Source organism: Carex rostrata, chromosome 26 (genome assembly GCF_964058835.1).
Source record: "Carex rostrata chromosome 26, lpCarRost1.2, whole genome shotgun sequence".
Classification (NCBI taxonomy): domain Eukaryota; kingdom Viridiplantae; phylum Streptophyta; class Magnoliopsida; order Poales; family Cyperaceae; genus Carex; species Carex rostrata.
In genome coordinates this window covers 1,354,446-1,371,417 of record NC_135943.1, presented here as the reverse complement: position 1 = coordinate 1,371,417, position 16,972 = coordinate 1,354,446, and the positions used below count along the sequence as shown (strand labels likewise).

The following is a 16,972-nucleotide window of genomic DNA, read 5'->3' as shown; positions in this document are numbered from 1 at the left end:
TGGATTTGAATCCTCCCCCATGTGAAGTCATAACATTAACAATGTATTAGATAAAGAAAAAGAATTTTCTTTGAGCAAACTGTTTTTTTTCTAGTGAGCCCACAAACCAAGACAAAATAACAAAAAAAAGTATGTTTTCTACTGTAATAATGGACACGTGGCTCTCTCTACCCATTTTGCAAATAGTAGTATTTTGTAAAAAAAAAAAAAAAATGTGATCAAAGCATGTGAGAAAAATAACAAAACCAAACAAAAATCTACTCCATGAATATTTTTTTTTTTTTAAAAGCACCAAAACCGTCGCTTTCATTATCTTCTGATCTCAATTTCATACAGAAAAGAGATATTCAAGGCTTTTTTTACGAAAAAAATAGCCAACATGAGTACATGACAGACCAACTTTTGACCATGATTTTCTGAAAACGGTAGCTTCCTGCCAAAAATTACATAGATAAATAGATGAATATGTCCAAAGAAACCAAGACTTGTCCGTAATTAATTAAGCACATGACAAAAATTTCAAGGAAATGTCGATCAAAACTCGGCCCCATTGGCCACATGAAAACACAGGTGTACCGTCGACATTTATCGCACACAATCACAGTAGCACGCCTTGATCCTTCGACAGTCATCGTTCGAGATATTCAACGTGGTCCCATTGGGCACATGAAAAAAATTTTCAAATTACCTAAAGTAACTCAAATTTCGAGTTTAGATCCTCACCGTACAATCTGTTTGGCACGTATATTGAAGGATCTCGTGCATTTCACGTCAATCCGGAGTTCCAAAGTCAAAATTTGAGTTACGTCAGAGGATTTGGAGTTCATTAAAAAAACACACCTACCTGCACCCGGTTTTATACGCCAACAATGACAGACACATGGACCCCACAAGAAGAAGTCTGAATCAACTAGCACTCTGTCTTACACTAATGTCAATGCCAAGTAGTTGGCAACTGTTCCCAATCCACATAGTTCCGCCAATCCATGGCTTCTCCGACCAAACTCTTCCTTCTCTTTCTCTTCTCTCTTCTCTCTCCCCTCTCTTCTTCCTACTCCGACCGGTTCGAGTCGTGGTGTAAACAGTACGGAAAGACTTACGCCACTGAAGAAGAGAAGCTCGCGCGATTTCGCGTCTTCGAGCAGAACGCCGCCTATGTGAAATCCCACAACTCAGCGGGGGATTCAAGCTATACCCTCGCATTAAATGCCTTCGCGGATTTGACTCCGCATGAGTTCCGTTCGACCCGGCTGGGGCTAGCCGGGCTTAAAACTGTTGGACCGTCAAACAATGAGAGGGTTTTTACCGGGTTCGGAGCGGGTTTTCGGGTTCCAGATTCGGTTGATTGGAGGAAGCAAGGGGCTGTTACTAAGGTGAAAGATCAAGGAAGCTGTGGTGAGTCTTATTTATTCTTTTCTTTATTTTACTATTTTAGTTTTACGTCATGACCAATTTTAAATTAGAAATATTGATCTCGCTTCTATGAAACTTCCAATGAAACATATGATTAGCATGCTTTCATATCTACCTGCTGTGGTAATTATACCAAAATGGTGAGGTTTCTTTAGCTTATAGAGAGGGGTCTCCTAGGGTCTCCTAGTCAAGCTTTGTAAAATGGTACTATGGCAATATTGCAAATAGACAGTAATGGTACAGTGGGACTTCACATCCACTTTCATATAGGTGATGGCAGCAAGAATACCATCCAATCAGAGTTGGGCGGTTCAGATCAGAAAAGAAGAATCCCCCCCTAAAAGTCAAAAAATGTGATCTTAGCCTATTGGATCATGGCAGCTGCCTATTGGATTGTTCACATTACTATCCCTTTTTATGGCAGCAGAGCATGCTCAGTACAGTGGTACCAATTGGCTAGCTTGGAAGTGGCTGTTTGTTCCATTTTATATGGTATTTCTACCACAAATCCAAATTTCAGTCACACTTACCATCATATTCTATACATATTTTTATTTAAAGGATATCTATTATTGATGTTTTCTTTTGTATCTAACTTTGGCATTAATTTGATGCCTACATGACAAGTGGTTATACAACATAAATTACCCTCTCATGGCAAGGTTATTGTGGTAAATGGGAACTTACTGTCTCTTAAATCTTCTCCATTTAGAATCTCATTTTTTATTTGTTTTAAGATATAAATGGCATATCAATACAACTCTGCCATGGCTGATGGATATTTCTCTAACTCGACAGCATAAATACAGTTGACAACGAAATGCATGATATTTAAATAATTATCTATTTATCAGTCATGCGTTATTTCTCAAAGGTGCTTGTTGGAGTTTCTCTGCCACTGGTGCAATGGAAGGAATAAACAAGATTGTGTCGGGGTCCCTCATCAGCCTCTCAGAGCAGGAGTTAATCGACTGTGACAAGAGCTACAACATGGGCTGTAATGGTGGCCTCATGGATTATGCATACAAGTGGGTGAAAAAAAATAAAGGCATCGATTCTGAGGATGACTATCCATATAAAGCTGCTAATGGCAATTGCCAGAGCAAAAAGGTACATTTTATATAATTTTTTTTTGGTGAATTACGCCGGTGATTAATAAAATCTGGCAATTTGCAAATACCACCCTATATTGAAGAACTTCAAATCCATTCCCTCAGGGTAATGGCAAAGTATGTTCTGTCAAATTTTGATTGTTGATCCTAAATTTGAATTGAATTGAGATCAGGTAAATCCCAAATGTTGGTTTTAAATTTGCATGGAATAATAGTTGCTAAATAATACTAATAGTATATATTATGTACATGTTTTTTATTCAATCTCTGAGTTTCTTTCTTGGATGTTGATCCTCATGTTCTTTGAGAATCATGGTGAATTTTAGAAGTACGTCTAAAATTATTTTTCTTATTGTTGATGAAGGTTAACCACCGTGTTGTGACAATAGATGGTTACACAGATATACTTCCAAATAGAGAAGATCTAGTGCTCCAAGCAGTGGCAACCCAACCTGTCAGTGTTGGAATCTGTGGCAGTGATTATGCATTTCAGCTATACTCTAGTGTAAGAGTTCTTTTTTATGATACTAACTTTATCACCATGACATTGGAAGAGTAAAGTACTAAGTTTTGATCTTCTCCAATATAGCACCATAGCTTTTAAATATTCAATTTGAAAGAGGTGATTTGAAATACACAACCCTTGCAAGATGTAAAACCAATCGCAAATGCCACTGATAAACATGAATAATGCTCTTCCAGTCCCTTCTTCCACATTCAGTTCAAAAGGACACCATACTACCCTCCGATGTGGACTTTTTTTTTCTGTAGAAATGGAGAAAATAAACATAAGTTGGGAATTGTAAAACTAAAGGAGGATAGGAGAGGAGAGCCATACATAATCTTTTTGTATGGTAGGGGCATAAGGGTACAGATGATATTTTGATTATCTGTAGGAGCATAGACAAAATCTACAGTATTAGTTGCATACAACACATGCCTAAAATACATGTACACGGTTGCACCATTATGTTAATCCTGCAGCTGAAACTTTTCAGGCCCAAATACTTGCAGAGGCCCCACTGACCAAAACAAATCATACCAAATAGATGTACAAGACAGTCAATTTTAATGACTAAAAACTTCAGGAAATAATATCTTAACATCTTATAACTACAGGGAATCTTTACTGGTCCATGTTCAACCTCTCTAGACCACGCTGTGCTAATTGTTGGGTATGGGTCACAAAACGGTCAGGACTACTGGATCATTAAAAACTCATGGGGCACAAGCTGGGGCATGGATGGTTATATCATGATGGCACGTAATGGTAGCAGCTCAACGGGTATTTGTGGGATTAACATGATGCCATCATACCCAACAAAAACAAGCCCAAACCCACCCCCATCACCGGATCCGAGTCCTACCAAGTGCAGCCTCCTGACGTATTGCCCTGCGGGCAGCACATGCTGTTGCACATGGCGTTTGCTCGGGGTGTGTCTTTCCTGGAGCTGTTGTGGACTGGAGAGTGCAGTTTGTTGCAAGGATACTAGATATTGCTGCCCACAGGATTATCCAGTTTGCAATACCAATAAGAAGCAATGCTTAAAGGTACTGTCTATTTACACCTGGATTAATAATTACCATCAGTTGTCAGTACTTTTTCATAGAGGAGTTTTGCAAATTACACCAACCTTTGTGACTTTACAAAATGTTATAGAACAGTTTTCATAGAGGAGTTTTGCAAATAATGGTAGTGCCCAACATTTATATGTTGAAATATATGACCTTATCCTCTATTAATTTAAGTAATTCAAGCTAAGTAATAGGATAAAGTCAAAGACAATGTTAGTTGTTCTTTGCTTGATATGATTTTTAATATAGAGTTGGTGGAATTTTCAAATCTTCAAAGTACTGCAATAATATGTGAGTTGCAAGTGTCCGGAAGTTGTGGTATCCTACAAATTTGAAAATAACAGATGCCATCTGCAAAAGCTGCTTGGTATCTTGGTCTATATCTTCATTCAATATCTGATTAAATAATGTTATTATCTTGGTTGTAGGGAAATGGAAACACCACAAGTGTGGATGGAATTGAAAGGGAAGATTCTTTCCTCAGAGCTGGATGGTGGAATGATATTTTAGCATTGTAGACTGTAGAGTACAGTGTAATCTTTGTCATCTATAGAAGGTAAAATTTTCATATGTTCTCCATCTTTTTTTCTTCTCATTAAATATATGTTTTAGTTAGTATAAATTTTTATAATTTACATTATTGTGTTTTTCAGGCTTCTTGCAATGGGCATTGCTATATATTTACCACGTGTATTGTTGTACAAGGCCCCAAGCAGCATTGTTGTGTCATTTTGAAATTGTAATTCGCAAATTTTGCTGGGACCATTCTCATGTATTTATACGAATTATTATAGTACAGTACAGGAATGAAACCTTATTTTTTATTTACTCCAACACGAAGTGCTGTGTAATTGTATTGTTTAACTATCATTACCGAAGAATTTCCTTTTAAAAAGGGGCATTGTTTTTAATTAGGACAGCAACAAAGAACAAGAACAAAATATTGGGCTATGATGAAATTGTATTACGGTATTAGTTTACGTAGTTCTACCATTTTGAATAAGATATATGCTAATTGGCTTATCCGAGTATTGTAACGATTTAATAGGAAAAGAAAACATAGTTAGCAAGATAGCAGGTAATTATGGTTATGCAGCATGGATGCTGACCATATGTATAGGATTGTTGTAGAATTGTACTATATTTTTACGGAGAATCCCCAGAATTACAAATTAAATAACAAAATACTAGATTATTTTCTATAAATTTTGGATCGAACAAAGCTGACACTTACAAGGCAATTATTTGAATATTTTACGAGTAAAGGTTGAATGATTAATTTAATTATAGAGAAGTGTGTCGTTAAATAACTGATTATTGAGTTTTATAGTTGGTCGCGTATTGTTTCTGTTGTGTTTTTGCTAACAACGTAGATTGATGGAATGATAGATGAATACGAGGTTGCTATTTTATTGTCTCTAGATTTATGGCAGAACACGACAATTTTGACATCAGAGCATTTTGTTCCTAGAACTAGAACTATGTTCGGATTCAAGTTTCCGTTTCTTACTATCAAAATTGAATTCCGATCTACCTCAAATGCGAAATCTATACAACAAAATCAAACTAAATCGCAATCGTTGATTTTATCTTTCGAGCGGTACAGTGTAGAAACTCTCATGATCGCATCTGGCGTGAAATTAAACATAAGCGTTCCGCAAAAAGGGTAAAATAGTCAGCCGCCTCTTTCTTATTTTCTTACCCTTCGCCTCCGGAGTCCGTATCCCCTTAGGTACCTGGGGTACAATTTAAAGAAACGAACGGTCCAGATTAATTCCATCCAAAACCAACTCAATCCAGTCCCTATTTTGACTATGGGGGTTTGCTTTGAGATTTGTGTCAAGCTAAAAGAACGGTCCAGATCTTTCTCTTGCACCTCAGGTACCTGGGGTGATACGGATTCTCGCCTCCGTCTCTTGCTCCTCTCCTCCGCTTCTCTCTCGTTTTGCCGCCTTTGTCTCCGCCTCGATCACCATTGTCGAGCACCCCAGAGGAGACCCTCACGACGCCTATCTCCCTCTCCTAAGCACCCAGATGCCGGCCTCACTCCCTCGACTGAGCACCAGACGAGACTCTCACCCTCGTCTGAGAGATTGCTAGATTTAGGTATAAGTTCCTTTAACTTATGTGATTGAAGGTTCAATTTGTAACAATGGGTGATTAACTGAATAAGCTCATCATTAGGAAAGTCCTTCTCTGATGCATTTTTTTCATACACTTTTGTCAACCAATTTTCATGCCTCTTCTTCTCTTTAATCTCACACTTCAGACAACAATAAAGAAAACTGGTTATTATGTACATCTCAACATAATGCAGTATGACATGACCTGATATACTGACAAGGATGTACACCGATCTTTTACTGCCCGGATGGCCACAATTTGAACAATACAGAGATTTCATACTTGTTGAAGCTGCAATGGTATCCATCTTTTCATTTGCCTTTTCTAAGTCAGGAAGACTACCTTTACTAATAAACGAAACCTGTATAAATAGTAAGTATTAGTAAATGGATACAGTAGTAAATTGGGGCTGATTCAAGCAAGAAAGTGTACCTATCAAATATTTCATCCTCAGAAAATAGTCTGATGAGGTGAAGAGTGGTATCAACCCCGACACCCAGTAAACCATGCAAATCATGGTCGGTATCAGACCATTTTTGTTCCATTGTATTATTACCAGTATGAACTATGCACATCTCTGCATTTAAGGTAATATTTTATTCTGATGAGATAATAATTTAACTTGGTTCTACTGTACCTTTACTGGTCTGAACTGGATGTAATTTCAGTCATTAGCAGTCAGAAAGTTTTTTCACTATTTATTTTGTATGCTTATTTAAATAATTTATTTCAATTGGTCTTATTTCTTTTGGTCTTCCTTAGGATTTCGCTGGATCATGAATTTTTTAACTTTGCAAAACTAGGGTTTGTTATATGTTTTCTGGTTAATTCGCATATAATTTTTCATTAATTCTTTGTAACTTAAACAACTGGTCATCGTTCTATTCTTAGCTGTGCACTTGCCTTTTGTTCTCAGACAAACAAATTTTCAAAGAGCAATCTAGTTGGATATTGCGAGCTAAATCTCACCACTTTTTGCCTACTTCACCTTAGTTTCACTATCATACTTTATAATAGGAGATCCTTATTTGAAATAAAGGGTATAATTGACTCTCAAGGGCATACGCTATACTTGAAAATTTTACATGTTTCACAAAAAAGAGAAGAAATTCTTACAACTCTGATATGAATCTGACTTGAGCTCTTATATATTTTGCTGTTTAATCTGGTAATATAAAATGCAACAGACCAAAAAATTTCTTCTAAAATATGTGTTTTGACAATTATGTTGCTCTAACAATAATTCTATTTTACTTTGAATTATAGATCCTGCAAGACTTCCCCAATTTCACACTTGTGTTGGCACTAATGAGGGGAGGCTAACCACAAAATGGTAACCGAGAAAAAGGTACAAATATTAAATCGTATTTAATTGGCTTTAATAGGCATGTGCTTCTCTAGAGCCAAACTACCAACCACTGGTAACATTTGTGGTGGTGTAAAAATAACACCACACACACCTTTTTGCAAACAACCACAAGGACCGAAGCTCCACTGACAACTACAAGAGTGGCAATATCCTTCCTGACAAAGGGCAAAAACAATAGGACTTTTACATGCTTTTCAGTAGTTAAGTTATTTTCTTAAGTAGTTTCTTTATCTTTTAGGTACAGCAGCTGGGCTCTTCCAGCCTTTCTTTTCAGTTCTATTTGTTCTCCAAGGGGAGTTTGCACAATGGAAGAACAATTTTCTCGGCAAGGTTGAAGAGAGGGGTAATATGGGAAATGAATTATTTGTGTAGAAGTAGGAGCAGCATAGGTTTTTTGTTTTAATTATTCATAAGTAGTAGTTTTCTTACATATAGTAGGATCTTAGCTAAATTTGTGCATAATCCATTTGTTTATAAAACAATTACCCTTTGCATTGTTAATCTTCTTTATGAGCCTTTATCAGTACGATACTTAATTTCTTCACCATTCATTGGTAAAATGCTTTTTGACACATCATCAGACAGATATCCATTCTTTGAAGATTCTTTTTTGCTATGGCACATAAATTCATTATTTTGGCCAAGTATTGCTTGCTTATCTTAAACACATGTTTTCTTAGGCAGCATTGGGATATCATCCCCAAATCTGTCTCGCACATACGTTTTATATCGCCTGGCAATATATGTTCGAAGAGGGATTTACATTCAGTATGTTTTTTCACGGACGGAACTAGAAAATTTAAATAGAGGCTAATATATAAAATGTAATATGTGAAAAAGACAAAAATAATGTAATTAGTGGGAATAAAACTCATGATCTTATACATATCAATTAGAACTCAAACAACTAGACTATCAACACACATTTGTTATATTATAAAGGAGGCTAGACTATATAAAAGTTAAAAAAACTCAAAGTTTAATTAAATTTTAATAAACATAATTAAGAATTTTAAAATTATAGGGTGGTTTAGCACTCCTGGTATATACGAAGATCCGCCCCTGCAAACAAGTACCAACTCTCAAAAGGCAACAGGAACTTCTATGTGAAAAGAGCAATATCAAAGTGGCATGAAACAGCGTGAGCCAGTATTTCTCTTCTCTCTTGTTCGTTAAAATCAAACCACTACTTCTCTGCTCTCTTCTCCGCCGTTTTTAGGGATTAGAGGAAGAGATTAACGATGTCTTATTTCCGTGGGAAAGAGATATCAGAGCCAGAGAAAAAGGAAAAATGACAGTTCTTCTTTTAGAGACAAGGAGATTGAATGCCAGATTTTAATTAAAACCAACTACTGTACTATAGACAAACCCATGTCTAATTTGTCAGGTCCTTTAATTATGCAATTGATTGTATATTTAATAGTATGAGTGGTTTGGTGTCATTATTAAATACAAAAGAGCGCAAATTCATTTGGAACAGGTTAAAAGCGACAGCTACCCTTGTTCCAATGCAATCCTTCACTTAACACTATGTCCACCTTCACTTCCAGTTCCAATCCTCGTAAAGATGAGGAAGGAGAAGATTCAGTACTACTGAGATCTCGTCCACGTGCTAAAGACTTTCCAAAAATTGAAGAAGTGGATGGTAAATACAAAGACCTAATTCTTACACTTCCAAAAGAAGAACGATGGCTAGCGTTTGTGCTGCGAAATTACAAAGGTTATTGGGAACCACAGGAGCTTCTTCCAGGCATTATGGCGATGGAGGAGGTTTTCCAGCCTCGCACCGGTGATGTAATCGTTGCAAGTTACGCAAAATCCGGCACCACTTGGCTCAAAGCCCTCACTTTCACTTTAATCCACCGAAACAAGTATGCTTTTGCATCGCACCCTTTGCTTAAACTCAATCCTCATGATTGTGTTCCCCTCACTGAATATCACTATGCTGCACGAGATGATCAGTATCTCGAAACCCTTCCTTCCCCTAGAGTTCTAGCAACTCATTTGCCATACTCAATACTCCTGGAGAACATCAAGACTTCAAAATGTCCAATCGTTTATATATGTAGAGACCCGAAAGATGTCATAGTCTCCCTTTGGCACATGGTCACAAGATTTGAATGGTTCAAGGAATCATTTCCTTTCACTCAAGCCTTTGAATTATTTTGTGAGGGTCGAATGCCATATGGTCCGGTTTGGGACCACGTGGTTGAATATTACATGAAGAGCTTGCACTCTCATGATAACATTTTGTTCCTCAAGTACGAGGAGATGATGAGGGATCCAGTCCATGGCGTGATGAGGCTAGCAAAGTTCATTGGATGTCCATTATCAGAGGAGGAGATACAAAAAGGTAAAGTGGAAGAAATCGTTGAGTTTTGTAGCTTTAATAAACTCAAAGATCTCGGCATCAACAAAAATGAAGGAATAGGTAATGTACAAAATGATTACTTCTTTAGAAAAGCTGTTGTGGGGGATTGGCAAAACCATATGACGGCTGAGATGGCTATGAAGTTAGACAAGATCACTAAAGAGAAATTACAGAATTCAGGTTTTACCTACTGAGAAGCAACGAGGAGAATAGAGATATAATTCGTGCAATGTTTAAGTTTGGGATTCTGAGTGTTTTTAGTTAATTTTGTGTTATTTTGAATAAAACAGTTTGTTTTAATGTACTTGGAGTCATTTAGTTGAAAAATAATTTAATAATTTAATTTTCAACTTACGGTTCTGTTTTGGTAATTAAAAAACTGAATAATCCAATTAACCAAATTTTTAGAAAATTAGTTTCATAATATTACACGTACTAATACATAAATCATCGTGTAATTATATGTATTATTGGTCACATGTCAATTTTTGTAAATATTCGATACCATGTGTTACACGGCCTTCAATTACTGTTTGTTTTGCTAAAAACTTAGTACAGTACATCATGCCATAAGATTACATTTTACATGCCGAGTTCGTATAATCTGTTGTAAATTGAATAATAAGTCAATATGATTATATCATTTTTATCTTGCATTTTTGCTGGCAACAAGTGTTATACTCTTTTAAGAGTTCCATGGGATCTTAACTGGCCTCATCAATTACATATTCCAATTAACAATGAGAAAAGAGAAGAATAATCTGGGAGCCATCTGATCAAAATAAATAAAGTAGAATAAAATCAGATGAATGAGAAAGTAAATAATGTGAAATTTCTAAAATAATTAGAAGCTTAAATTTTTTTTTTTTTTTTTGCAATATAGATGAGAATGTGATTGAGGAGGAGAGGAGGGTCAAATTCCTATATAGTGGCTTTATATTTAGTATCTTTTTTTTTTTTTTCTGAGTTAAAGTATCTTTGTTGTGCCTCCATTTTATAAACTTTAACAACTTATTTAAACTCAAATGTCAAAATAAAATTGTTAGATTTCATATATATTATTGTCTCTATGTATATGTAAAAGATTACGACATTTCGATTTTGTTGTGATTGACATCATGAGTTTCTAAAAATATATATACTCATGTGAATATTTTTTTTTTTGAAGTATTGATTCTTATAAAAATAAAACTAAAAATTGATAGTTTACTATTTGCATATAGAAAACAAAAATATATTTGAATTGTAAATATTTTACCATTAGAAAAATAAAATGTAAATATACGATGAAGGCACGAAATCGTTTGAATGCACTATAGCGCTGCTATAGCATTTTCAGACCATAAAAGCTATGGCGTTATCGGCGATATATGGGCATAGCGCCGTATTTTAATCATTCTGCTATGACATGATAAACGCTATTTAAACCTTTGTTTGAAATATATTGAACATGCATGGTCTGTCAACTGTCATGGACATGGAAGTTAGTTGTTTGAACTAAAACAGAGGATCCAATAAAGCTGTATTCATTCGGCCTCGTCATTACTAAGGTTTTAATTATTTTCAATTCAATCGTTAGATATGCATGGCCTGTCATGGACATGATCTCAAAATGTGATAGTCGTGGGAATTTAAAAGCGAGGAATATTTCCAGCAATTTCATATCATTTGAATATTATTTACGCTAAAAATAATAGATCAAAACTCAGTGCATATAAAAGGGACACATTTCAAAGTTATTGTGTTGTGAATAAAAGGTCGTCTTCTTCTTCCAAAAGAAAACGAAAAAGAAAATCTGATCCAAATCGAACGAAAATGGCGGATAACGTCATCGTCATCTCCAGCACCAATCAATTCAAGGCTAAGATCAATGAGGCCAAGGAGGCCAAAAATCTGGTGTGCCTCTTACCCACTTCATTTTTTTTTTTTTTTTTTTATAGTTTGTTTTCTAGTTTTTGTTTCATAATTATCTGCTCTTGGGTGGTACAAAGAGAAACCTAATCTTTTTGTAAGATACAACATAAAACCTCATTTTTATTGCTTAATTGCAATTCAGTTTTTTTTTTTTTTTTTTTTTTTTTTTTTGTAGCACAATGCTTGAAGAGAAACTTTCAGAGGTTTTTCAGTAATAAATTTAGCAATCTTAATTGTATTGATTTTATTAATATATCTCATAAATTACAGAGGTGAGTTGATGTTACGGTACAATGAGCTGTTCAGTTCCTTTCTAATTTGAGTAATTATGGGAAGAGGGCCGGATAGAACAGAGAAAATAGTTATAGGGTGTGATTTGCAATATTCCTTATACATGTTTTTTTTAGGGTAAGGTGGCAAGATGCCATCTTACGGTTTTTCATTGATTAAGAAAAGCATTTACATCGACACTAAAAGAATGTAATAACGAAACAAAAAAAAATCAAAAGTAATTACAACGGTTCTCTGCTCCCTAACAATATGTCAACCACTGTTGAATATCTCTTATTGTCTCGCCTAAAAGGATGCGGATCGTCTTTGTCTTTTGAGAGAAAAACCCGTTGTTCCTTTCCCGCCAAAGAGCCCAAAGTCCCGCTGCCCAGACGGCGTCCCATTCTCTTTTTTTGTATCTTGTCCAAGGGTTACGAATGTGCTATCCAGAAGGCGACGTGTGAAGCTATAACCCGCAATGGCGGGGACCTCTGCAATGATCGCATTAGTGCCCACCAAAATGCAGTCGAGTAAGTACACTCCCATAATAGATGTACACCTGATTTGATTATGTTTAGCCCACACATTACACATCCGTCCATTGTGGGGCAGCCCCTTCTCATGAGCACCTCTCTTGTCAACAATTTGTTATGAAATAAAACCCACATAAAGACACAAACTTTCGGTAGAGTTTTGAATTTCTGATAAGCCGAAATTGTATCTATTAAAACCTAGGGTTTGTTATGTAAATTAAGCCAAATTTTGATTAAATTAGGTTTGATTAGGTTAGAAATGTCCAAAAATTCAAGTTACTTCCCTAGTTATGTTTATTTTACAGGTAATCAAGTGCTTGGAGCTTAACGGAGCAAAACGGGTGATCTGTAGCAAGTCAACACGAAATTTGGAGCATCTTTCACATTTATTGCAGACCGAAATGAAGTTATTGCGAGCCGCAACATTATCAGACAGAGCCAGCTTCCAGACAGCATTTCCCGAACTTTTATTGCGGCCCGCAAAGACCTTTATTGCGGCCCGCAATGACCTCTCCAGATTTTTCTGCGCAGTCTGTTAACTGCCTCCATTCATTGCGGCCCGCAATAAGTCGGTTCAGAGCCCGGATTTGCTATTTTTAGTTAGTTATTTCTAGGTTTTAGAGAAGGGTATAAAAGGGGACCTGCAGAACAAATTGACGACGGTTTTTTAGAGAGAATTTATGGTTATTAAACAAGGAAAAGCAAGAAGAGAGAAGAAGGAAGAAGAGATCATTGATCAATCGGTTTTATTATTTTCTTTACTTTGGAACTCTTTTATTCTTTTGATTTCATTTGTGCTTTAGCCATGACTAGCTAAAGGCTTTTCTAGGGTTGATTAGGGTTGTACTTGAAACTTTTGTTATGATTTAGTTGGTTTTATTTTATATATTCTTGTTCTTTGTTATGATATATTCTTTATTTTAATTGATTGTGAAGACTTAATCGAAATCACATGAAACCCTAGGATTTGGTATTTGCAATTGAGAAATTGAATATTAGGTCCAGACCATAAGGAATTGAGTATTTGATAGGCTAAGTACCGAGAGGTGACGCTTGTCTTATACGGGCTTCACCTAATAGTTTAGAAAATTGTGCCAAGTACCGAGAGGTCAAAGATAGTTTTCTAGATCAATTGGGACAGTAAGAACTTAATGACTTTAGATTAGAGTAACCAAGTACCGAGATGTGACGTTTATTCTAATTTAAAGATGGTATTAATATAGAGATATCACTTTGTACCTATAACATCCAATTGTGCCTTCATAATTATAGAACAAATTTAACAAACCAATTAATCGTAACACTAGTGGATAGGAACCCTAAGAAACCCTAATTTCTCATTCTTGTTAAAAACCTAATTTTGCTTTAAAGAATTTAGTTTAATTCATTTTAATCGAAACCAAACCACTTGAACAAACACAAAACATTTTTACTTTCTTTTACTAAATTAAATTGTTAGGTTAGAGCCAATATTCCAACTTGTCCCTGTGGAGACGATCCCTAAGTACTACTTGACAAGGTTGTACACTTGCAACCGAATTGAGTATCAACTAGGATTTATTACTTGTATTGTAAAAATCACATCAAGTTTTTGGCGCCTTTGCCGGGGACAACGGTGAATATTATTTCAGACCTAAGTAATTTAGTTAGTAATTGTTTTTAATTTTCTTTTGTTTTCATTCTCTCACATTTTTAGGTTGAAATTGTCAGTGTAATAATCTAGAAGTCAATAATACGATAATTGATTATATAAAGCTTTGTTCATGAATTGGATGATTAATATCATTTTGTTGCCTTGAGTATTATTGTACTTATAAATCATTTCGAGTTCATGACTGGAATTGTGAAACTTCATAATATAGATGATATATACTCTAAAAAAGTCACTGACCAAGGTAATTAGCAGGAACACTAATTACCACGATAAGGTTAGTATGTGGATTAAATGATGGTCAAGTTTTACAGACCATAGACAAGGAGTTGTCATTTTAATCACATAGATATATGTTCCAGGAACATGATATCTGACAGACACCGAATGAAACATTATACGGAATTGTGTTCGTGTCATTAATGCTTTCATTCAGGGTTAAGTTCTAAAGTATGAGGTATTCATCTTTCCTACTATGAAATGTATATATGTGATTGTTATCAAACGCTGTCGGTAAAATGTAGTTATAACGGTAGCTCTTCGGTATACATGGCTTAGCTGAGGTAGTGATGGTTTACCAAAAGTACTATTGTCCCTCGTATCTCTATACGAGCTATAACATCACTGGGCCCCTTGATAGAGTAAGATTATCAGCGCGCGGTATGATTACAAGAGTAATCATATTTGATTATCTGCTCAAGATCAAGAAAAGATTAAGTTTACAAGGATGACACACACCTACCTTGAAACTAATCTGATAGCTATGAGACAGAAGAACAGACACAAGTAAATTGTTTACTGGATCATGATATTGTACTGTATAGCATCATCTATGTAATTGAATGGTCATGATGTATACTGCCAAATACCGCTCATGATTATAGAACTTAAAACAGTTTTAACTCTATTTACCAACATAACACAGATCCTATTGGGTCACACCATATAGGAGTTAATCGGAGAATCTTATTGTGATTGATTATAAATTGATTATGATCAATAGTAAGATAGTTATAATTAATTATACGTGTTATAATTAAATTATAAATGTTATGTAAAAATAACAAGAAAAAACATTGGTTAATTTATAAACGTGTGTGACACGTTGTATAAAAGTTAACCGGTTAATTTATAAATGTGCAGGACACGTTGTATAAATTACCGAAACAACAACCGCAAGAAATATAATTGTTCAGAATAATTATACGAATATTATTTGTATTCGGGCCGAGGGCATTTTGGTCTTTTCATATGTCATCCTTATCCACATGACACGTCATCGATCTTATCCACATGACACGTCATCGATCTTAACCACATGACACGTCATCGATCTTAACCACATGACATGTCATCATCCTTATCCATTCAATGACATATCTTGTAAATAGGCATATGTTGAGGGGTATTTCGATCTTTTGCGAACCTCATCAAAAGCCTATAAATAGAGGGGTGCATGTAGAGAGAAAAACCACTAATTCACTCGTATCGTATCGTTTCGTGTCGAAACGAATCGGTATTTTCTCTCTTTCTCGGTTTCTCTCCCAAATGTGTTTCGGTTGAGAAAAGAAAGTTATACGTAGTTGACGTATAATTTTGCGGGTTGTTGTGAAGTATATTTACGGGATCGGTGAATAGTGTTTTCCCGAATTTCGCGGTATGTCAGTTTTGCTTATTTGTGAAACTGAGTAGCTGAAAATTCGTGTTTACGGGTTTTCGTCTTTTCCCCGTGAATAGTGTTTTTGCAGAATTCCGCGGTTTACGGTATTTCTGGCAAAAGAAATAAACCGCTCTCTGGTTAGTCCTGGTGGATAACTTATAGAGGCACCATACGTTTGGTGCTCCGAGTAGAATCATTCCCGTGATGTAACTCTACTCGCTCGGTCTGCATTCCAACTGTGATTTGGAAACAAGGTATAAATATGTTATATTAATCTATTTAATTGGTAAATAGATTAAAGTTTTAAAAATCAACAATGGAGTAGATCTGTAAAAGGATTAAATTGGGTTTTGATGCCAAAGGAATACTGAAGGTGGACCGCCTTGAAAAGTTTCCTGACATACCCTGTTTAATCCTTGGCTTAAGTTAGAAGTAAAATTTTTGTTTTACGTTCTTTCCGCAACTTAAGCCTAAACGGGTTTTGGTTACCCCGAAACCTCAACAGTGGTATCAGAGCTACAAGGCTCTCCTGCTGATTAATTTTCTAAAAGTTATAACTTATGCAAATTAGGTGCATATACCGCATATCAGTTTAATTCTTACATTTGCAGCTTAAGTCCAAAACCGATTAGAAATGAGATTTTCTTGGATCGGTTCTACCGACTAAGAAAGTTAAATTAGATTTAAGCTTTCTTTATGCTTTCTTATGAAATGTAAACTTTTACATTTCTTGGATCGGTTTTTCGACCGAGAAAGATAAAATAGGATTTTATGCTTTCTTTATGTTTTCGTTTTCAAAACTTTCAACTGCGTTTGAGTATATCTAAGAATGTGATGAAGCAATAAAGTACCCAAGTAAGAACTGCTAATCTCCACCCGTAAACGACAAGGTTAATGACAAGAAAAGTCTCAACTTTTCGTCTAACCCTTGTTTACGTGTCCTGATAGCTGGCCCAAAGGGGACTTTGTCATGTTACCAA

At 35.5% G+C, this 16,972-nt stretch overlaps 1 protein-coding gene and 1 pseudogene across 1 annotated transcript; both read left to right on the top strand.

Moving 5' to 3' along the window:
- Positions 1 to 924: 924 nt before the first annotated feature.
- Positions 925 to 4,936, top strand: XBCP3 (xylem bark cysteine peptidase 3). Its single transcript, XM_078292584.1, has 6 exons — positions 925 to 1,395; positions 2,288 to 2,523; positions 2,890 to 3,030; positions 3,645 to 4,076; positions 4,529 to 4,656; positions 4,754 to 4,936. The coding sequence occupies exons 1-5, from the start codon at positions 987 to 989 to the stop codon at positions 4,616 to 4,618; spliced, it is 1,308 nt and encodes a 435-aa protein (XP_078148710.1). The 5' UTR covers positions 925 to 986; the 3' UTR covers positions 4,619 to 4,656; positions 4,754 to 4,936.
- A 4,187-nt stretch (positions 4,937 to 9,123) lies between these two features.
- LOC144544055 (cytosolic sulfotransferase 5 pseudogene) lies at positions 9,124 to 10,302 on the top strand (annotated as a pseudogene).
- Positions 10,303 to 16,972: the final 6,670 nt, after the last annotated feature.

Excerpts from the sequence above, each read along its gene's own strand:
- XBCP3 (XM_078292584.1), top strand. The coding sequence starts at position 987 with ATGGCTTCTCCGACCAAACTCTTCCTTCTCTTTCTCTTCTCTCTTCTC. Across the intron at positions 1,396-2,287 it reads GAAAGATCAAGGAAGCTGTG|GTGCTTGTTGGAGTTTCTCT; the intron begins GTGAGTCTTATT and ends TATTTCTCAAAG. Across the intron at positions 4,077-4,528 it reads ATAAGAAGCAATGCTTAAAG|GGAAATGGAAACACCACAAG; the intron begins GTACTGTCTATT and ends TCTTGGTTGTAG.